The sequence below is a fragment of the Opisthocomus hoazin genome, chromosome 3 (genome assembly GCF_030867145.1).
Source record: "Opisthocomus hoazin isolate bOpiHoa1 chromosome 3, bOpiHoa1.hap1, whole genome shotgun sequence".
In the NCBI taxonomy this organism is placed as follows: Eukaryota; Metazoa; Chordata; class Aves; order Opisthocomiformes; family Opisthocomidae; genus Opisthocomus; species Opisthocomus hoazin.
This window is the reverse complement of record NC_134416.1, coordinates 86,067,985-86,092,063: the sequence shown is the minus strand read 5'-3', so window position 1 is coordinate 86,092,063 and position 24,079 is coordinate 86,067,985. Positions and strand designations below refer to the sequence as shown.

Here is a 24,079-nt window from a genome sequence, read left to right as displayed (position 1 = left end):
TTTCAGAAGACTGACTTTTTGGTACAGAAATTCATAAAACAACAAAGTGTGCTATTTTAAGGTTAGGTTTTTTGCGTGAGGAGGATCTTGCAGAACAGCTGACCAAAAACTAGTGTTATAGGAGGAAATGATTATGAATGGATTCAGTTCTTCTTAAATTGCAAGATGGACAAAAATAAATCTATAGCTAAGGCTTGGTATTTTAGAATGGCAAACTTTTAGAAAATAGAAAAATCAGTGAATTAAGATGACTGGTGTGAGGAACTTAATGATTTGAATGCAGGAGAGGATGGTTTTTCATTAAGAATGGAAATAATCTATGCGTGCTGGGCAGGAGGGAGAAATAGCAGGAAAGGGCTAGAGTCTCTGAATGAAGAAATAACTAAAGCAAGTTACTAAAAATAGATACAAACCCCCAAAGAGTGAGAAGAGGCCTTAACTATCAAAGAGAACTTTTTTTCAGGCATTATAAAATATAGAAGCAAAAGAATGACGGATAAAGGCCTTGGTGATCTGTACCTTGCACAGAAAAGTAAAATAAAGCCATATGTTTTTTAGCTACTGGAACAATAAAGAAATAAAGTAATGAAGTAAAGATATGGCAGTGCCCTAAATGGTAAGCTGGGCGTGCCTATATTATTCCTGATGTATAGCTTACCTATTGTTGAATAAATGCTTTTCCCCAATTTCAAAGAAGCTGATGTACATGAAGATACTGAAAGGATAGCTAAGGAGATTGATGATAAATCAAACGGAATTACATTTGAAAGGGAAGTCAAATATACATAGCTTAGTGTGACAAAATAATTGGGTCCATATTATTTTTGTGAAGACACTGGCAGATGGAAGCACAAGTAGAAAAGTAGAAAAGATTTTACATATATATCATTTGGAGATAGTACCAGATGACAGAAGTATGCAATGATGGATCGGGCAAATATGCCCAAGAAACAAGGAAAAAGTATGTCAAGTGATTGCATGGCTGTTGGTTTGACTTCAGCACCATTTAGAATGAATTTGAAATGAGTGATTAAAACCACATATGAATATTAAAAATGGGAGAAATTACAATGGGATTATCTGTGGTTAAAACATTACTTTTGGGGATTGTCTAGAGTTTTCAGTTTCTTAGACAAGGATAATGTGTCAGATGTAGTACATTTAGATATTATATAAAATGCTTATTGCGGGTCCTCATAGGAAACCCATACTTTAAGTAGAAATGATGCAAATTACTATAAAAACTCTTAAGTTGGATAAGAAGATGAATAAATGGAGACAACAACAGGGTATACTACAGGTGATGTTATTTGAGAGGAGGAAAGTTCCTAGTTGTGTTTCTCAGGGATTAGTCTTAGCAACCATCAATATATTTATTAGCATCCTACGAGCAACAATTAGGTGTGCATTCATAAAATTTGTGGGCAACAGAAAGTTAGGAGGTTTTAATATTGTCGACAAGGACTCACTCATCACTTGAGAAGAGTAAGACAACTTTGTTGACACAGGTAATATGAATGCAATAAAATTTAGCATTCATCCCCCCACCCCTTTGCAACAATGGATAATTTGGGGTGTAAACATGGAACTGATTAATTGGAAATGCTGAAGACTGGAAAAAGCAAGTATAAAAGACAGGAAGGTGACTTTGTGAAAAGAGCGTATGCAGTTCTACAATGGATGTGGCAAAAGATTTTCAGTAGCACTACAGAAGTGTTAGTACTACTAGAGAGGACCTCCTCTGGAATTCTGTGTAAAACACTAATCATCTGTGTTAAATAAAGATGAGCTGAAATCAGAACTGATGCAGAGAAAACCTAGTTGGATGTTTAGAGCAATGTGTATCTGTCATACAAAGATAAATTTTAAAAGTTTCACTTCTTTAGCAACACAGTGGCTGAGGAATATGATGATTCTTTCTCCTATGGAATGTAAGTAACAGCAAAGGAAGAAAATGATAGTGTCGGCACATGACCACAGGTCTGTAAACTGCATCATGAGTAATCCTAGTCTCAAATTTAGAAGATTTCCAACTGTCCAAAAAGTGAAGTTTGGAAGGGATCTTCTAAATTCCTACAAAGAACTAGCATTGTTTTAAGACAGAGCTTTAAATGCTGATCAAACAGATCATAAAAGGTAAGCAAAGTGCTCTTAGATACAAAAAATTAAGATTGTTTTGTGACTTCTTGGAACATATACTGAGCTGGCAGCATCAATGATGTTTGAAAAATGTGTCGGTTTGGCACTTTGTTTACACTGCATTAGATCCATGCATTTGGTTTCCCACTGGTCACTCATGGCGGCTGAGGAGGACTTTTTTCTCCACTCAGAGTACAAACTAACAAGTGGTTTCTTGTCTGATTTTTCACCTCTTTCTGCTAAATCTCTGGAATTTGGTCAGAGCTAGAGACAGACTGTTGGATGATGTACACTGATGTTCCTAAAAGAATGACATTCCTTGAGTATGCTTCATACACATGTCTTGCTCATGTGACTGATGTTAAAACTATTGTTGAATGTGGAATCAGGATGTACTTCTCCTCCAGACATGTATTACTCTTTTATGCTTATTACTCCTCCTCCTCCACTGCAAGGTGTAGCCAAGGCCACTTTCTCAAAATGTCTGGGAGTGGTCTTTAAGAAACCTGCTATTGAGGGCACCCAAGCCATTGATAACATTCTTTGAGTTACCTCTGGTGCCTTAAAAGTGTGGGGTTTTGCATTTTCTTATTATCCTAAATTTATTATAGGATGTTGGAAACATTCAGTGGACTAGATACTGATCACAAGGCTTGTGCTGTATGCCCAAAATTTATCCATCCCCAAAATCTTTTAGTTGTGTAGGTATCAGAGCACTTGCATCTCTCACCTTTGAATTTAAGTCTTATTCAAAGGATCGTGCTGACACAGTTTTTGCATTTTACAAGCAGAATTTTATAAAACTTCTGCCAGTTACTTCCGTCTTTCTCCAACAGCATTAAAAATGGCTTTCAGAGTTTTACTGTTCCCGAGAACGCAGTACTTCTTTCCATGCATCCCACCAAAGTAACAGAAGAGTTTCTTCTCATTAAGAATGCATTAGTTCAGTCTGTCACCATTCCAGTTCTTTCTTGTAGTCTTTGAAATGTGACACTTCATTGCTACCTCCTTCTATTTAGCAGACAGGCTGTGTAACTAAGCAGACAGCACTATTTTTTATAGGCAGATGACTCTTTGATTAGACCCCTGTATCCAGTGAAGACTAATGAGTGAAAATGGACCGAGGGGATTTTTCTGCACAACTTGTGCAGCTCAGCCAAAAGATTGCCACAGAACAAATCAGGTGAAACTCTTTCACAGTTATAATGAATGATGGTAATGAAGCCTGAGTGTCAAAAATGCATGGAAATCAAAAGTAAATTTATCAGAGTAGACCAGAACACAAACTTGCACACATCTATCTGCAGATATAAACGAGCATATTTTGGAGCAACAGATAATTCACATCTAAAAGCTTTGGGTAATCCTTTTGACATTCTTGGGATTATGCATGGACATGGCAGTCATAAGACAGATTCCTCAGCTGAGGGGAATATTTTGAAGGAAGCGAGTTCCTCAAAGCATCTCCTGCTTTGCTTTTAGCAGTTCGTTCTAGAGGCTGGGGGAGATGGCTATGACTGTGGACCTGAATGTCAGGACCATGTGGCATTCCATTCACCACCTCAGTTTCCCCATCAGTAAGGGGAAAGTGGCAGGGAACAGCACTGAAAGGGGCAGGAAAACTCACCTGGTTAACAGATGGCTCAGGGATTGGTGCTATCGGTTGAATTTTGGCTTCTTTGATCACGGGGAGGTGTACACAGCACCGGGCCTGCTGGTGACAGGCAGATCGCAGCTGTCTCAAAGGAGAAAAAGGATCCTTGGCCATGAGCTGGCAGGGCTCATTGAGAGGGCTTTAAACTAGGTTCGAAGGGGGAAGGGGACATCGCCCAGCTCACTAGGGATGAGCCTAGGCTTGGCGTACCAGGGTCAGGGGTGAGATTGACAGCCCAGCTCAAGTGTGTCTATACCAACGCACGTAGCATGGGCAATAAACAGGAGGAGCTGGAAGCCATTATACAGCACGACGGCTATGACTTGGTCACCATCACAGAAACGTGGTGGGACAACTCGCATGAGTGGCATGCTGTCATGGATGGCTACAGACTCTTTAGGAAAGACAGTCCAACAAGGAGAGGTGGTGGAGTTGCTCTGTATGTGAGGGAGCAACTGGAACGCATTGAGCTTGGCCTGGGGGCAAATGAGGAACAAGTTGAGAGCTTATGGGTTAGAATTAAGGGACAGGCTCATACAGGTGACATTACGGTGGGTGTGTACTACAGGCCACCTGACCAGGAGGAGGAAGTTGATGAGGCCTTCTACAGGCAGCTGCAAGTAGCCTCACAGTCACAGGCCCTGGTTCTCATGGGGGACTTCAACCACCCTGACATCAGCTGGGAAGACCATACAGCTAGGCAGGCACAACCCAGGAGGTTCCTACAGAGCATTGATGATAACTTTCTGATGCAAGTGGTGGAGGAGCCAACGAGGAGAGGCGCGCTGCTGGACCTTGTATTAACAAACAAGGAGGGACTGATGGAGGATGTGAAGGTTGGAGGTAGACTCGGCTGCAGTGACCATGAAATGGTGGAGTTCAGGATCCTGCGTGGAGGAAGCAGGGCGATAAGCAGGGTCAAAACCTTGGACCTCAGGAGGGCTGACTTTGGCCTCTTCAAGGAGCTACTGGGAGGAATCCCGTGGGCCAGGGCTCTCGAAGGCAGGGGGGTCCAAGAGTGCTGGTCGCTGTTTAAACATCACTTCCTCCATGCTCAGGAGCGGTGCATCCCCCTGAGAAAGAAATCGAGCAAAGGCGGCAGGAGACCTGCATGGTTGAACAAGGAGCTTCTAGCGGAGATCAGGTGGAAGAGAAAGGTCCATGGAATGTGGAAAGAGGGACAGGCCACTTGGGAAGAGTACAGAAATGTGGTCAGAGCATGCAGGGATGCAACAAGAAAGGCCAAAGCCCACCTGCAATTGAAGCTGGCAAGGGATGTCAAAAACAACAAGAGGGGCTTCTTCAACTACATCAGCAGCAAAAGGAAGGCTAGGGACAATGTGGGGCCGCTGCTGAATGAGGTGGGTGTCCTGGTGACGGAGGATGCGGAGAAGGCAGAGCTACTGAATGCCTTTCTTTGACTCAGTCTTCAGTGCCAAGGCAGGCCCTCAGGAATCCCAGGCCCTGGAGGCAAGAGAGGAAGCCTACAGAGAGGATGACTTTCCCTTGGTCGAGGAGGACTGCGTGAGGGATCAGTTAAGAAATCTGGACACCCACAAATCCATGGGCCCCGATGGAATGCACCCACGAGTGCTGAGGGAGCTGGCAGATGTCATTGCTGAGCCACTCTCCATCATCTTTGAGAGCTCCTGGAGGACAGGAGAGGTGCCCAAGGACTGGAGAAAGGCCAATGTCACTCCAATCTTCAAAAAGGGCAAGAAGGAGGACCTAGGGAACTACAGGCCAGTCAGCCTCACCTCTATCCCGGGAAAGGTGATGGAGCAGCTTATCCTGGAGGTCACCATCAAGCAAGTGGAGGAAAAGAAGGTTATCAGGAGTAGTCAGCATGGATTCACCAAGGGGAAATCATGCCTGACCAATCTGATAGCTGATGGCATGACTGTCTGGGTAGATGAAGGGAGAGCCGTAGATGTTGTCTACCTAGACTTCAGCAAGGCTTTCGACACGGTCTCCCATAACATCCTCCTAGGGAAGCTGAGGAAGTGTGGGCTGGAGGAGTGGTCAGTGAGGTGGATTGAGAACTGGCTGAATGGCAGAACTCAGAGGGTTGTCGTCAGCAGTGCTGAGTCTAGTTGGAGGCCTGTAACTAGTGGTGTCCCCCAGGGGTCAGTACTCGGCCCAGTCTTGTTTAACTTCTTCATCAGTGACCTGGATGAAGAGTTAGAATGTACCCTCAGCAAGTTTGCTGATGATACTAAACTGGGAGGTGTGGTAGATACACCAGAAGGCTGTGCTGCCATTCAGCAAGACCTCGAAAGGCTGGAGAGTTGGGCAGAGAGGAACCTGATGAGGTTCAAAAAGGGCAAATCCAGGGTCCTGCACCTGGGGAGGAACAACCCCAAGCACCAGTACAGACTTGGGGCGGACCTGCTGCAGAGCAGCTCTGCAGAGAGAGACCCGAGTGTCCTAGACAGGTTAACCATGAGCCAGCAGTGTGCCCTGGCTGCCAAGAAGGCCAGTGGCATCCTGGGGTGCATTAAGAGGAGTGTGGCCAGCAGGTCGAGGGAGGTTGTCCTTCCCCTCTACACTGCCCTAGTGAGGCCTCATCTGGAGTACTCTGTCCAGTTCTGGGCTGCCCAGTTCAAGAAAGATGAGGAGCTACTGGAGAGAGTCCCGCGGAGGGCTATGAGGATGGTGAGGGGACTGGAACATCTCTCCTATGAGGAAAGGCTGAGGGAGCTGGGATTGTTCAGCCTGAAGAAGAGAAGGCTGCGAGGGGACCTTATAAATGCTTATAAATATCTGAAGGGTGGGTGTCAGGAGGATGGGGCCAAACTCTTTTCAGTGGTGCCCAGCAACAGGACAAGGGGCAATGGGCACAAGCTGAAGCAGAAGAAGTTCCGTCTGAACATGAGGAAGAACTTCTTCCCTCTGAGGGTGACGGAGCACTGGAACAGGCTGCCCAGGGAGGTTGTGGAGTCTCCTTCTCTGGAGATATTCAAGACCCGCCTGGACGTGGTCCTGTGCAGCCTGCTGTAGGTGACCCTGCTTCGGCAGGGGGGTTGGACTTGATGACCCACAGAAGTCCCTTCTAACCCCTAACATTCTGTGATTCTGTGATTCTGTAAAGTGTGGAATAAGGTGTCTTAATCCTTTACCTCAGGTGTTGTAGATTACCTAGTCGTAGTTTACTGTTGTAGTTTAACCTGGCTGCTGGCAACTAAGCACCCGACAGCCGCTTGGTCACCCCTCCCCTGCCCCCCAAGCAGGGTGGGGATGAGAAATGGAAAAAAGGTAAAACTTGTGGGTTGAGATAAAGACAGTTAAATAAAACATCAAAGGAAATAGTATTCCTCCTCCTCCTACTACTAATGTAATAATGAATAAAAACAAACTATATACAATTTTCTCACCACCTGATGACCGATTCACAGTCAGTCCCCAAGCAGTGATTGCAGAACACCGCACTCGTGAATTTTGTGAAATTCACAAAATTCCTGAAAAAGACCGAACTCTGGAAAAGTTCGAACTCCTGGACAAGAGAGGACTCCAGCTCCCGGAAAAGAGAAGAGCAGAGAGCTTCCTGCCCCCCAGCCAAGCCCCATTCATAAACTGATCACAACGCCTATGGTATAGGATATTTCCATTGGCCAGCTTGGGTTAGCTGCCTGGCTATGCTCTCTCCCAGCTCCCACACACCAGCTCATTAGCTGAATATGAGAAACTGGAAAAAGTCCTTGATTTCATAGCAACAATTGGAAACATCAGTGTTATCAACACTCTTCTCGTACTAAATCCAAAACACAGCAGCTACTGGGAGGAAAGTAACTCTGTCCCAGCCAAGACCAGGGCACTGACTTAGGTGACTGATGCGGTTGGAAGCACCGAAGACTGGCACGCATGCAGTCAGCCCAGTTCCATGCCTGTTGAAACCTGTGGCTGACTACAGTGAGTGACCTCTCTGTCGCCATTGCAGTAGCAGCATAGACAGGCCTCTTTACAGTTAAGCCTGCAGAAGTTAATGGAGGAATCATACATATTTAGAAATCATCCTTTTAATAGCAACTGGTTTAACCTTCTCTATCACAATACAATGCCAACATTTGATATTTTCCAGAAGCCATTGCTTGAAAAATTGCCAGAGGCTCTGTCAGAGATGTCTACTGCTGACAATACTTCTGACCTGTTTGAAGTAGAGTGAGTATGGATTCCCCCCAAACTTGCTCTGTTTCAGACTAAGTAGACATAGATGCACTGACCCTGAAGCTTAAACTACCAGTTTGCTTTAGCAAAGTTCAGTTCTCCAGAGCAGATGTCATTTTTAGGATCTATCTCTTTCTCATTTTAAATGTTTTATTCAATCCAAGTTGCTCATCTCTTTTGTATCCAAGCACGAATAAATATAAATACTATTTATGTGACAACAGTTTGGCAAACTACAAGAAGAAACAGGCACATGCATTCAGATCTCAAGTTACAAGTAAATTCAGTCCTTGGGAAAAAAAACCCAAACTAAATAGAAGTAAGAGAAACAAACAAAGGATTTCCTAATGAAATTTAGTCAAGAGAATTACCTTATTGACCTGATAATATTAAATTTGTCCAATGTTATTATATTTCATAACGTATTTCCTCAGAGTCATAGCACTGAAAAGCATAATGTAAATATCAGAATCCACTGAACTTCTGTTGTTAGAGAACAATACACATCTGCATATATATACATGGAAACATTAACAGTGATAATTTGCAAATCAAAATAGAGATCTATGTACATTTTGGATTTCTAAAATATACTTAATGACTTTATTCTGAAACAAAATAGTAAAGGGGACATGATGGAAAAGAATTGAGATTTAGTGGTCAAGAGTTCTAATCGTAGTTTCTGCAGAAATAATCTTGGGTCCTTTGGGTTTAGCAAAACACATAATGACTGACAGCAAATGGCAACTACAGATGGAGCGTCACTGTTATCAGCAAAGACCCCAGTCTTTCTCTAAAAGGGACAGTACTGCCAGAGGAAGAGAAACAGTTTGTCTTTTACATCCTGCTTTCGAGACCCTCTTATAAAGTGAAGTGGTGAAGTGGCTAGTGGCTTGAAGTGAGAAGCAAGAAATGGAAGAAGAATGAAGTTTAGATTAAGCATGGAGCTGCCATAGAAACTATCCAGGGCAGCTGAAGAGACAGTATTTATTTTGTACAGCTAATTGGCTGATAGAGATTTTTTTAAAACTGGGCCAAATGCTGAAGAGTCAGTGGCAGTTCTCCAAACAGAGCACTTTATACTCGAAAAGGAAAGGAAAGGAAAGGAAAGAAAGACAAAACCTGCCACCTTTCTCTTACTGGTCCATGCAGAAAACAGGGTTGAAATTGTAGTCAAAATTGAAGGGGAGATTTGCCATTGATTTTGATGGAGCCAGACACCACTCCAGATATTTTCTTTACTATTTTCAGATAGATACATTTGACTACCACCAATCAGCTGTCCTCTATTAGTGTTTTTTTTTAGTGTTTTTCATTCTCTGTAGCTATGTCTATATTAGGAAATTTTTGCAAAAATTTCTCAGCATTGCTACTGCCTGTCAAGTAGCAACCTAAGGTTATAGCAGTGCTGGTCTCTCTAGCTGTTCGTATCTGCCAATGCATTAAACACTGTGTCATGTAACTGTGCACAGCGCTAGCCAGGATTACTTATTTATTGTTTCAGAGCAGCATCTGTATCTAAGTTCATTAACTTTACCTTTTAGTAAGCTTGACTGTGACTTAAACCACTCAGAGCTCTTACAGATCTTGCCTCTGTTGGAGCTCAAACCATATTGGTCTTAAAGATCCTTCAGTGCTAATGATGTAAGACAGATGGACAGAATTGTTTAGGGTAAATCATTCCTCATCTATCTGACATTTTATTTCTATGTATGGAACATGAACTGTACAGATGTACTGGAGTAAACAGGTATTTAAAGCCACAACAATTGCCTTTACATTAATTACAAAATTATTGCCTTGGATAAAGAATATACAAGTTCTGCATCTTTTGCAGCAATAAAATTCACCCCAGTGTTCCAGAATTTCCCCTAAGCTCTCCCAGTTTTGAGTGACATGAACTGCTCTGATTGATCTCAAGGGATTGTTAACTTTAAAACCTAATGAATACTGTTTAAATGTCAGCTTTGTTAACTAATTAATTATTAATCTTGGTAGCAGAAGCAGTGAGTTATTTTGTTCGTCTGTCACTGTTACAAACAGATATAAATATCTGGCTGCAGGGCCATTGTGGCTACTGATTACTGCCAAGTGAAGCACTATGAGATCATATTCTCTGAAAACATCTCCGATAACCTCCACCCACCAGAGAAGAAGAGCAAGTCCAGACCAAAGCTCTTGACTAGCTGGTGCTCTCCTAAAGCTCAGGCTGCTTTTGTGTCTTCCAGATTCGCAAATTCTTTATGAATCTCTTTTACAACAGCCAAAACCTGCAGCTCTCTTCTCCTCTGTTCATTTGAACTTTTACACGGAAGTTCCAAAAACAGATGTAGTGCATTGATAGTTAGAGGTTCCAGAAGATTCAGCACAGAAAAATACTGATAATTGTGTGCAAAAATAAATAGCCCACACATTACTGAAGATGTGGTCTGTTTACAAACTAAGGATTTTTTTGTTTTCAATACCTTTCTTTTCTGAACAGTTTTGAAGATGTTCAAGAATACAAGTTTGCCGTTTACACTGCAGCCTGCTGTCTTCTGCAAGGAGTCAGTCACCTACTGGAGATTTCAAAGCCACCTCATTGCAGAGCACACAGTTAAGGATCTACATCTACAGAATCACAGAATCACAGAATGTTAGGGGTTGGAAGGGACCTCTGTGGGTCACTGAGTCCGACCCCCCTGCTGAAGCAGGGTCACCTACAGCAGGCTGCACAGGACCACGTCCAAGCGGGTCTTGAATATCTCCAGAGAAGGAGACTCCACAGCCTCTCTGGGCAGCCTGTTCCAGTGCTGCATCACCCTCAGAGGGAAGAAGTTCTTCCTCATGTTCAGATGGAACTTCCTTTGCTTCAGTTTGTGCCCATTGCCCCTTGTCCTGTCGCTGGGCACCACTGAAAAGAGTTTGGCCCCATCCTCCTGACACCTACCCTTCAGATATTTATAAGCATTTATAAGGTCCCCTCGCAGCCTACTCCAGGCTGAACAATCCCAGCTCCCTCAGCCTTTCCTCATAGGAGAGATGTTCCAGTCCCCTCACCATCCTCATAGCCCTCCGCTGGACTCTCTCCAGTAGTTCCTCATCTTTCTTGAACTGGGGAGCCCAGAACTGGACAGAGTACTCCAGATGAGGCCTCACTAGGGCAGAGTAGAGGGGAAGGAGAACCTCCTTCGACCTGCTGGCCACACTCCTCTTAATGCACCCCAGGATGCCATTAGCCTTCTTGGCAGCCAGGGCACACTGCTGGCTCATGGTCAACCTGTCGTCCACCAGGACACTCGGGTCTCTCTCCACAGAGCTGCTCTAGAGCAGGTCCACCCCAAGCCTGTACTGGTGCATGGGATTGTTCCTCCCCAGGTGCAGGACCCTGGATTTGCCCTTTTTGAACCTCATCAGGTTCCTCTCTGCCCAACTCTCCAGCCTTTCGAGGTCTTGCTGAATGGCAGCACAGCCTTCTGGTGTATCCACCACTCCTCCCAGTTTAGTATCATCAGCAAACTTGCTGAGGGTACATTCTAACTCTTCATCCAGGTCACTGATGAAGAAGTTAAACAAGACTGGGCCGAGTACTGACCCCTCGGGGACACCACTAGTTACCGGCCTCCAACTAGACTCTGTGCCACTGATGACAACCCATCAATCCTTAAAGGATTTCACATCAGTAGATGGAAAAGATGCTATTGGCACATCACAACACCTGATCTTACAGTCCCTGGTGCTTATCTATAGACTAGACATCCCCAGAATTGACTGTCAGCTGTGCAGAATTTGTGTTGCCATGTTCTGCCTTTATAATATATAATTAGTTATAATCATAGAAACAAACAGCTGATAAAAACAGCCAAACATTTTAAGAACAAATGTAAAAACATCATAAGAACAAATGCCTTCTCTAAAGTGCAGAGGATACATCACTAAAATCTATACTAGGCCACCATTGTTGCTTGGAGCTTCTAATAACCAAAGACTATCGTAGTATATTTTATGAGCTTTAGAGTATGAGTAACAGCAAACAGTGATCAGCTGGTTTTGACCTGTCACCAGTTTGTCCCCAGGACTCCTGAGGTGAAAAGCTAACACTGTAAAAGAATGACAACTCAGAAAAGCATGCAGTTTTCCAGGGAGGATTAATTTAACTAATGACACTACGGGAATATCCTGTGTATCACATCTCAAAGGTTATGCCATGACAAACTTGTAATTTTTTTGCAATCGGCATTTATGGAAGTTAGCCACAATCTTCCTGAGAGAGCTCCTATAGCTCTTCGTCCCAACTAGCCTGCAAAAGCAAGCAGGATTCTCAGAGAGATATGGGAGAGGAAAACTGGCCCATTTCAGGATTTCATTAAGGAACAGAAAATGTGTACCTTAAAGTTTCACAGATTTTCAAAGTTTCTATTTTCTACCATTCCTTGAAGCTACATTGTCTATCTGAAAGTGTGCATTAGTTCCTTAAATAAATAGGAACCACTTACAATGTACAGAATAGATGTAGTCCAAACTTTGGCTGTTATCAAGATCAACCATTTTTTAAATTCCGGTTCCTTTTTTTTTCCCATGGACATCTGAGTTCGGAATTATTTGGAGGGTGTAGTTGCCTGTGTCGAGGAATTATTAGACCTCATTTCCCTGAGGAAAGGCAAACCTACATTTCCTACATGGAACGGACACTGTAGACCAGCACATCAGACAACCACAGAGATCTCGGGGACCTGCAGGTCTCCTTGCCATCTGTACGAACGTGCTTTTGCCTGCACTGGCTGCAGCACTCCGGTTATTTCTCTGACGGGCTGTTTTGCCCCTGAGGTCTGCTGCTAAGCAGTCTCACTCTATCCCCAGCTATTCTCTCAGAAGCCCTTCTCAGTGAAGAACCAAATCCACGCTGAGAAAATTTCAGAAAAGGCTTTGTGGTTTCACAGGTTTAGGATGTCATTGATGCGCCTCTGATTTAACAAACACACATTCTAGGAACTTCAGGTGTTTATGTCTGTAAATTAAAAAGGTTACAACACTTGTTGAGGTATCACTTCATAAATATTTTTCTGGCAGTGTTCACTGGGCACCCTACTGAGGAGCTGATTTCTTGACTTTCTCTGTCTGACAAATACCAAATTCCCTGATATAAATACTGTAGAACCATCCACTCCTAAGAAATTGCACTGTCTTTAAAGAGAGATCTTGGATAAATAGGTTCCTGCATGGAAATTGCTTAGTGCATGTTCTGCCTCTCACACACTTCAGGACAACTGGTGACACTGCCCACCTCATTCTGCAAGTAGTCCCACGGAGCTCCCTGCAAGCAACTCAAAGGCCGAAAGTGCCAGAATCTGTCTCTTTGTTACTTCGCTTCCACTTTTATCACCTTGAAAGAATCCCAGACCTTCATCAAAATGTGCTAACATGGAAGGAAGCTCAAAGCTTAAAGCTGACAATCTATAATGATAGTTAAAGTTTACTCCCACCTGGACTGTGCTTTCCTTTTCAGAGGTGCTAAATACCAAAAGCCTTCATTTACCTGGAGAGGGGCGCCTCAGCCTCTCTGAAAGGCGAGGAAGTCATCTACATGCACAGTGATGTGACTGAAAAGCAGATCTGACCATGTATTAAAGCAACAAGAAGGAAATGTTTCAGCCTTGAAGATCTACTTCAATCTTTTTATTATAGCTCTGGGATTTAGAATAACACATATAATTAAACTTACAAAACAAAATAGCAAAAAATGAACTGCTTTGCAGTTCAGATTAATTATGGAAATACATAGTTCAATTTATGGATGTTAGTAGACCAATAGAAGTTAGCAGTGCCAGTGACATGGTTTAATCTATCCTAATGGACTCTTCAATATTCAGAAATCTGGCCATATTGATCATGCAATTGATACTGGATAAAACAAGGCAATACACATTTGTAGCCACATTTGAACCTCATCACTCCTGACAGCACTCCCAGCTTATTTAAAACAACATTCAAACTGTGCATTGGTTTCCCTTGTGGCTTAATTCTCATTATTCACTGAACTCCTTTTTACTAGAAACTGACTGAAGAGCCAGATTCTGAGCTCATTGTTTGTTTTTTTGCTGACTACAATGAACAGCCTTCTCAGTTTCCAAGCCCAGCATTTCTATACACTCAAAACAGTTGCAACCACCAACTAGCAAAATAAAAGCAGGTCAGGGATGGGGAGGCAGGATGAGTGAAAAGAGTGTGCACATGCTTTTCAGAAAGAATGAGACTGAAAATTAATAAAAGACTTGCTCATAGCCTGTAGCAACAAATGACATCAATCTAGCATGGGAGTTGTGTGTCCCAAAACAGAAAAAAAAGTAAAAAAAACCCAAAAGAATATTAGTGGGTAAATATTTCTCAGCTTGAAATAAATGGGCTTAAATAATGTCACTACTCCAACTTGAAAAATTGTAATTCTTTGCAAGAGAAATAAGAACCATGAGCCCTGATGCCAGTAAAGAGAGTTTTCAGTGACAAGAGGTTCATGCTGATGATGAAAGCAGGGATAGTGTCTCTCTTATCCTCTGTCTTAGTTCTCCCGATGGATTCAGATAGTTTAATTTGTCAGTGGTTCACTGGAAATAACTGTTGTGAGAACCACAGACCTCACTGTTTGGAGGCTGAGTGCCTGAGATGACTGCCACCTATGCCCTCCCAATCCTGGACTGCTTTGAAGCAGAGAAAAATGTAAAAGTACGATTATTTTATCTAGGCTTCCTCATGGACCTTGGATCTGCACCAGCTCCATGTCTCTAATCCTCCCTAGTAAGATGCTCCCTACTTTACACTGGCAAGTTTCCTACACTGTGACCTTGCAACAGGCTCACTGAGAGGTTCTCACACTGTATTTGTGGCTGTGAGTGCAGCTGGTCCACGCACTAAAGCTACCTGTCATTTAGCTAGCTAATTTAGCCACATAGTTTTATCACCTTATAATTTTTGGTTAAGCTGACGCAGTGGTTTTCAACCCGTGGGGCACTTATGCCTCTAGGTCTATACACCACTTCTCCTCAAAAACCACCGAGAAAAACAAGTTTCCTGTCAGTAGACTCAAATTTGCTCTTAAAGGGCTTCAATGATGAACTTTTAGATAGCAAAATTAGCATGAGATAGAGCATATGATCAGTTCTGATTTAGACTTCAAATGGCTGAAAATACAATGTATGCCTTGATTAATTGCTCCAATCATTAATTAAATTAATTGGTACAACATAGACCTTAAATCTACTCTGAACATTAGATATTATTCTGAATTCACCTGGTCCATCAAAGAGCCCTTCACTCTCGGATTTTTTTTTCATATGAGCAAGTTATCTTTTAACATTTTCTTGGGCAAACATGATGGAGTTTTCTTTGGTTTCCCATTGTATGTAAGGTTTCCCACTGAAATCATTCTGATGCCTTTTTCCTGGCATTCTCTGGAGATCAGAAAATCCCACTGTACTGAGTAACCACACACAGATATGATCCCTGCTTTTAGGGGCCAATAGTTTTAGACCCTTACCCAAAAAATGGTCCCTGATCAATTGCACTCCTTTGAAATCAACACAGCTACTTATGTGTTTAGTCAGGACCCACTCCATATGCAAAGCCCCATGCAAACTGTTGACAGCATTGACTGTGTTCCTGACTTCTTATGTTTCTGACTGAGGGAATGCCATATGGAATGTTCTCATTATGTATTCCTACCACCACCCCACTAGATTTACAGGTGCATTTTTCTTATGCCAGCAATACACAACTAAATGCCCAGTATTGGCCACCATGGCATGTTTTTTTCAATAGAGTCTGTTCAACTTCTGTCTCTTCCTTGCCTTTTTAAATAAGAAGAAAAGCAAGTGGTACTTACTGCAAGGTCAGTGTCAAGAAACTAACAGCCTGATCCAGCTCCCAACAAAATTAATGGAAAAACTCCCACTCTTTCAGGGGCTGTTGGTCTAGACTCGCAATGGATAGGTTCTTCATGCTCAGGAACCATCTTTATTCCCAACCAGGTGTCTTACAGTCAGACAGATGCACCCACGTCTGCACAACACTGCACCTGACCCAATAGATCGTGACTGTTTTGAAAGCCAGATCCAATCCCTAGCCCACAAGTGAAGTCGTCCTTTGGAAGAGAGCAATCAAAAGTTGCAAAGCTCCTAAAAATGATACTTCCTCTGGATTAGTCGCTTGGCTACATTGTGTATATTGCATTTCCATCTTTCTCGTCACATTGAAGCAAACATTCTTTATTGCTTATATTATGAAGTATCTTGTAGTACACATATAGGGTGAGAAATATAGTTGAATTAGCATTACAAAATCAACTTTAATACTGATAGATTCCCAAGGTTGCTTTTTTGGTTGATGATTATTTGGGTTATTTTCACTTTTGGTGGACAGCAGTACTACACTTGGTCTCTTTCTTTCAGCTGAGTGCATTTTGTATGCCATAAAAAATGTTCTTCTTTTTACTCTTTTTTATGTATTTTGTTTTTCTCAGTCCTGTGGTAGCTACTTGGTTTGGTGTTTATTTCATGTAGCAGAAAATACCAATCACAGAAATGCAAAGGCAGCCAGACTGCAAGCTTCTCTTTGGGCATGTTGACATCATCCTCCTCTCTGAGCTCTAATTCAACTTTCAACACAATGCTTAAAACCGCACGGCCTCTGGGCACAAAAGATGAACACGAGAGTACACTTGTGCATTCTGTTGCCCTGTAAGCAAATTGCCTTGTTAACGAGGAATCAGTCAAATAATGGGTTTGATAGTCTGTGTTTAGATTAGGTAAGATAACATGCAAAAGTGTTTTTTGGTGTATCATCACAGACAGCAGCACATCCTGTTCAAAGTTCAGGGCTATGAAAGTCATTGACTAATTCTTCAACATCTCCTACAAGAAAAGACAAGATATAGCTATTATTTCATGTGTAATAATTACTCTTTGGAAAAAATGAGGAAGCTAGGATTTTTAAGCTTCACTGACAGACCAAACCAGAGCTGCACTTTGCGAAGTGCATATATACCTCATAAAAGAGAACTCCTGCTTTCAGTTGTCTGTCTGTATTTACATGGACTATGCCTGGAAGGAGGAGAGGAGAATGCCATTGCTTTCATGCAACAGATAAGGAAAAGAAACTCTGTGGGTATGTGCATACGACCAACATTTGTTGGGTGAACACTGCTTCCCCTGCTCACGATGATAACAAATGAGTGCACGCACACAGAGAACCCCTGCAGACTGGATAACGTGCTGTGAATTGCTGGTCCGCTGGAGTAGTCATAGACGTAATGAATTGCATCTAAACTCTCTCCCAGCAAGCAGCAAGCTGCAAGCTAACCAATAGCCTTTTTATTTCCAAATGCTCCAAATCCACAATGTAGTTGCTTGTCTGTCCGAGCTCTGCATTTCAGCAGCTGGAAGCTGATGGAAGAGAAGAGGGAAAAGGCATCCATATTTCTAGAGTCATAGAGTCATAGAATCACAGAATGCTTTGGGTTAGAAGGGACTTTTAGAGGTCATCTAGCCCAAGTCCCCTGCAGTGAGCAGGGGCATCGTTAACTAGACCAGGTTGCTCAGAGCAACCCGTCCCACCTGGCTGTGAATGTTTCCAGCGATGGGGCCTCCACTGCCTCTCTGGGCAACCTATTCCAGTGTTTCACCACCCTCACTGTAAAGAATTTCTTCCTTATATCTAGTCTAAATCTACCCTCCCTTAGTTTAAAGCCATTACTCCTTGCCCTGTCGCAACAGGCCCTGCTGAAAATATTTTCCCCATCTTTCCTATAGGCCCCCTTCTGGTACTGGAAGTCTGCTATAAGGTCTCCTTTCCAAGTTAAATAGCTTGGACGAGAGAAGAGGGAACATAACTGAATCACTTAGACAGTCTGTTCTTTCAACTGGTGGTGTTGGGAGGTTAAAATATTTCTACAAATAAACAATTAAAAAAAGGCAAGTATTAGTTTGCATGTTTGACAGGAAGGCTGTAATTCTGCTCTGCTTTGTACCACGTAAAATACTAAAATATGGAAATTTTATGTTATCTGTCCTTCTCCTGTAGAACTAGTATGTTCTCTTCTTATCATTATGTCTCATCTGGTACATTACTCAGACTCAAGCCAAAGTACTCCACCACTAGAGATAACACATAATCAAAAACAATGTGAAGAAGCTCATAATAAACACATCACAAAAGCCTGCTTCTTGGCTTTCTAATATCTTGGTTTGCTTTGACAGGGCAAAGAGCACATCAAACCTGACCAGCTTCCTTGTCATCCTCAGCACATTTTCCGTAGTGGGGGACACATCTGGGCAAAGTGATGGGCCCCAAGTTCCTGTGATCCAGAAATCAGCCAGTGCTACCCTATCTGCTGGGCAAAAGAGAAGTCCTCCGCTGTAGACCCACAGTCTATTTTATACTGCTTTTGAATTTCCCTCATTCTGACAGAAGAATGGTTTAGTGTTGGCACACGTGGTGGCACACGGGGTGGTGAAACACTGGAATGGGTTGTCCAGAGAGGTAGTGGAGGCCCCATCCCTGGAAACATTCAAGACCAGGTTGGACAGGGCTCTGAGCAACCTGATCGAGTTAGCGGTGTCCCTGCTCGCTGCAGGGGGGTTGGACTAGATGACCTCTAGGGGTCCCTTCCGACCCAAAACTTTCTATGATTTCTATGATTTCTATGGTGAATCAGCTTCAGGGCTGTTATAACCTGTAATAGTTGGTGACAGCCTCCAAGACGCCAGTATGTCAGGCCAGAGACAGCTGGCTGGCAGCAGTCCTGGCCATACTTACTCTTTCACTGGCTTCACATGCTCTACAATTATGATATGGACAGCAGAAAGTGGTTTCATAAAATCTGTGCCTGTAGGGGACTTTGCATTTCATAGAAATATCCACATAATCACCAGATTTTTATTCCACAGTGACAAGACAGGAGAAGGATCTCAGCTGTTTAGGATAATTTGTTTTAAATAGACCAAGTATAAAAACCCCAGCCATTCTCTCTGTCTGTCGTTTTAGAAGTGGTTAATTTCTTTAACGCAGTTGACCTCAGAGATTCACTACTGCACGCACTGTAATTTGAATGAGAAATACGCTGCTCTCAAGATCGAGTCTAAGCAGACTCTTCTTTGATAAACTAATCTTTGTAAAATCCACTGTGCTGCTGTGTTTAACAGAGCCAGGAGCTAGCTATAAGTTGGTTTTTTTTTTCATTTTCTTCTCTTTCAATAAGACTATACAGAGTACAGCATGCTGAAAAAACAGGAACGGGGCTCCCTAACAGACATTAGTTATGGCTGTATTCTTCCTTTCGCCAGAAGCACAAACCACAATCCTTACAGCAATCAGCACGAAACACATCATGTTAAATCCCTCATTTCTTTAGCATAATACGAAGTCTCTCTTTCTCTCGTATTACCATTCTGGTCAGTCAGGTATGTGAGGTTTTTCTAGGCAACAGGTGTTTTGTGAAATAAAATACAAACTCCCCTTCAGTTCATTATGTGAAAGAGACAGCAGCTGTGAGTATAATGCTGAGGACACATGGTCTATAAGACACCCAGAAGAAAAATGCTCCTTGTTTCACTTATTAAGGTAAAGCACAGATGTTGCCTCAGTGATAAGCATGAGCATAAGGCAACCACAGTCTGCTTCATGATGTAAATTCAGAATCTAAGATTTCAGAATATTTAATAGGCTGCAATCAGAATCACCGGTTTCTTTATGTAAGGGAAAGTTATTTATGTCTAATCTCATAGTCCTAACAAATACTCCTTATCACAGTTTGTGTTACACTATCATCAACAATATGCTAGGGACTATTCACAGACTTGGCAGATAAATTATTAATAATCTTTTATACTGACTCAATTATGAGTATCAAATCATGACAAATGCATAAATTAATACACTTACTGGTTTAAACATTTACTAATAGTGTGTATTAAAAAGGTTTCAGTCATTTAGAATGTTAAATGCCATTTTTTCCCCTGCTTAGTGTTGGTACTAAAGCTATTTCTGTATCTTTCAGATCTAGGCTGTTGAGAAATCAACTGTAAAATAATGATGTCTAATGAATCTAATGACCAAAGCCAGAACAGAACCTTTTCAGAGAGCAATTCTCTGCTCAGTTAGGTGGGTAATTCCACCCCCCCCCCCCCCCCGTTTATTAAATTTTCCCTAATTTCTTTTAAGAACAAAGTACATATATAGTAGCTTACAGTATAAATGTTTAGGTGAAAAGGGTTTTTCAAATAAGAAGGAAGTGCAGCATTTCCTTGGAAACAGAAAGATCCTCTAGAATTGCCCAGTCTCCTTACTCCCTCCAGTTTTCTAGGCCAAACCAGGCCAGAAACTCTACCCTACCAACAAGAACACAGAACACCACAGAGAAAACACAGTTCACAGAATAATCCCAGAGCTCTTGTTCTGCTAGTAGGCTGGTTACTTTGGCTGTCTTGCAAAATATTTATGCTGGCCTTGCAGCATAAATCCCAGCAGCTTGTAGGACTGCATGTTTTTCTGGCTACAGTGTTTGTTTTGTAGAGCAGCAGCTGCAATGATTTGGGAAATGTACACATGGAGAAAGGCCTGATGGCATGGATCTACTAAGAAAAGTCAAAAGCTTCACACTCCCTACGATCCAGCTCAAACTGACCTCTTTTGTGTGGGGGGTTTTTTTCAAAATCTGTATTAGTAAGCTGTTGGTGAGTCCATCCTTTGTCATTTATTGCCACCAATTTTAGAGAAGACAGGCTTAAAAAATAAAATGAATAAACAAGCTGAGATCACAAGATATTATAAGGTTGCAAAGTAATTTTATAATGAAAATGATAGCATAGTACTTCCTTGCTATGGCATATGTGGTAAGAAAGTGTCATTTAAATGTCTGACATACCCAATTTTTAGTTTGTTGTGTTGTTCCAAAAGACATGTGACTAATAAAAATAAACAATAAAAAGAACATAATCTCTACATTAATTGGAATGATCATACACATGCTTAGAAGACAACCAACAAGAAGTTATCACTGCTTCGACCCACCTATTGTTTGCTGCTCATTTGTCGACTCGTGTTCTTAATCATGTCCCTGTCATGCAAAGGGCTTAGCAGCCAACAGGACAATTCAAATTGCTTGTGACTGAGAATAGTTACACGTTTTGCATACTATGGTTTTCAGCCTTTGGTGCTGTAGAAGAGAAGCAGTCTCTTCTTATGAATCCATACAGCCTTTTGTCCTTCATGAACCAAATGCGCTCAGTGTGTTATGCAAGGTTATTACCACTGCAAGAACTAATAATTCAGAGTAGTGCTATTTAGATTCTGCTCTATTCAGCAATCAAGGCTGATCACACAGATTCCAAGACTTGTACACCTATATCATGGGGAGAAAATCTGAGTAAATACTCACATGCGTCTTCACATCACCTTCAAGCATCTTGCTGTACCTGAGAAACTCAGCAACGCTTCCATTCAGCAGCCTGTCAAAGGCTTCAACATATGGTGCTATGCCTACAGAAGAAGAGCATTCCATTATAAGAGGTTCATTTAGTACATAACGCATAGGACATTCCTTTGTGGCAGATGGAGGAGAAATACCATAGAAACAGGGGAAATTGCAGTAACTTAATTTCTGCCATACCCGTTGATTTGTGAAATCAATGTTAAAGGATGTATAATGATTTCTTTTCCGTCTATAAACAAAAAAACCCTGCTCTTCGTGGAACCCAAGTGCTAGGAGCATGAGCAGAATTTACTCTTTATAATGTAGCCGGAAGCGTCTTTTGTCTTAAAATAACAGATGCTAAAATAAACGTTTCTCAGCCCTTCAAAGGCCTAGTGGCCTGATAAGCATGATTGTCTTCACAAAATTCTATTGCTGTACATAAAACAAATATTATCCCGTAAAAAGAATCTGCACTGTACTGAACAACTATTTTTATACCACCCACCCATTCCTGAAGATTTTGATATTGTTTAGTGGCTTTTAATAATAAGCAATTGAATTTCCAGTAAGAGTCTTTAGAATCTGTTGACAGTGGATTTATGCAGTGAGATGTGGCTTTGTAATTGTATTTTGTAGTCTGACCTTGCAAAACTGTCACTGGATAAAGAAAGCTCAAACAAGTCTTCTAGATAACACATTCCATTGACTATATGTATGCTATACATTCTAACAAACGAACAAAAATGCTATTTTCTATATGGTATGAAGAGCAGTTTCTGATAAAGCGGACAATCAGAAAATGCAGATGATAGTTTCTTACGCACCTTGCTTCTAAATGTCATCATGTGGCACCTTTTAAGACAGCAAAAGCAATCTTGCCTTGGATGCTTTCTAGCCCTCCCTTTACTCCCTGACATACCCTCATGTCTTGTCTATGCCTCAGAACCTTTGCTAGGTCCAGCATGAGTGACGCATGTGTGAATTTATGGCATTCTGTAGCATCTGAGAGACCAAGTTAAAATTCTTCCCAGCCTCTCTCTCTCTCATTAATAAAGCCTGAAGCTTGCTCTGAAGAGGTACCAGACTTTCCCCAAAGAGTCTGCTTTAACCTTTTGGCACTATATGACAATTGTGTCCAAATTCATAATCTTGAAAGCCCTCATTATTCCACAAGAGTCATCTGGCTCCTTGACAGAAAAAAGAAAGACTCTGGCAATTGGAGTTTGCAATGGCCTGTGTGAAAAAAAAGTGCAGTTAGCCAGCCAGGCGGGATTCAAGGCTCCTTTTGTTGTCTTGATGTCACTTACCTTTCATTCTGAGAAATTTCTGGGCTTTCTTCCATATTAAGTGTTTGTGTGTCAACCCCTCGACCTAGTGTACAAAAGGTTTTAGTTGTGGAGATGCTTTCCAAAGCCCATTTATGTTCTTTGTCAAAATCTGTGTATGTCTCCAAGCAAATCATTGCAACCTTTTACTTTAGAGCAGAGTTTTAAATAGTTCACCAAATGGCAATTGTCCTACACGAAACTAGAAAGCAACTGTGCTATTTTTTACCACTCAATACAGCTAACTCCCAGGAGCATTTACTAGAATTTGCTGTAGACCCTGAAGAGCAATTGAATGATTTGTTTGCAATCGTGCTGTCGTAATGCCATTTAGGAAACCAGGAAAGGTACAGTTCTCCCATCCTCCTCATTATTTTGTTGTTTCTGAAAAAGTATTAATGGAAAAGTGATTTTTTGTAATAATTCTAATGATGGAATGGTCTTTTAGGGGAGGGGCACACGCTAGAAGAAAGCAATATTATCTCCATTTCCACTAGAGACTTAAAAAAGGTCACACTCTGGCTGAGCATCAGTTTTAAAGGAGAAAAAGAAAAAGGTACCTGTTCTCTAAGCCTGTCAACTCTGCAGTAGCCGTGGAGGTTATATGAACGTCTGCAGAAGCACAGTAACACAGGCATACAGCATGATGTTTGTGGCACTATATGCGTACTAGTTCCCCAAACTGCAGAACTGGCACAGTCTGCAAATCAACCCAAATCAGCAAAAGCTAATTCCTGTGTCCCCGTGTGAGACAGCTCCGACGGGAGATGTGGGGCATGCTGGCAAGTGCTCCACGGTGCTGCTCATCTCAGCTTCTTGCTGTAGTCTCCCAGTGGGTGTGTTTTGTAACCTCCCTCCAACAAGGTTCGTCAGTTGGTTTCTTCTAGGGATCTGTTGGGGTTTTAAGGCTCTGCTTTCCCGGGGTGTGAATCTTTTCACCTGATTGAGCTCTTAGGTTAGGCTGAGGACGCGATGCAACAATTTTTGTGGAAGCACCTCACATGGCGAGTTCATCTCCTGTTCTGAAAGCAGCCCTGGCTCTGCAGTACTGAGCTCTGGGTTAATATACAGATTCATCTAAACAGATTCATTACAGGATTGAAGCCTGTATTTTTTAAAAATGTAGATTTCCTAGCAATGATTGCTTGATTTGTCAGTTTGTACGCAGATCGTGTTTGCCCATGACGTTGCTACGGTTTGCTAGCTGTCTAGGTTTTCTCTGGACTGCAAGCATGTTACTGCTGAAGCTCGCCATGCTGGGCTGACTCCCCTGCTGCGGAAGCCTGCGGGAAGACGCTCCCTTGCTGCCGCAGAAACAGGCTGCTTGCAGTCGGCTGCTCCACAGCAGCTGCCAGT

At 42.2% G+C, this 24,079-nt stretch overlaps 1 protein-coding gene across 3 annotated transcripts in view; it reads right to left on the bottom strand.

Moving 5' to 3' along the window:
- CAP2 (cyclase associated actin cytoskeleton regulatory protein 2) overlaps nt 1-24,079 on the bottom strand; it is a 74,546-nt gene that overhangs the window by 37,980 nt on the left and 12,487 nt on the right. For all 3 annotated transcript variants that reach the window (XM_075416890.1, XM_075416889.1, XM_075416891.1), the window contains one exon: nt 21,363-21,463. In XM_075416890.1, coding sequence (XP_075273005.1) covers nt 21,363-21,463 — 101 coding nt within the window. The remainder of the gene's footprint in view (nt 1-21,362; nt 21,464-24,079) is intronic.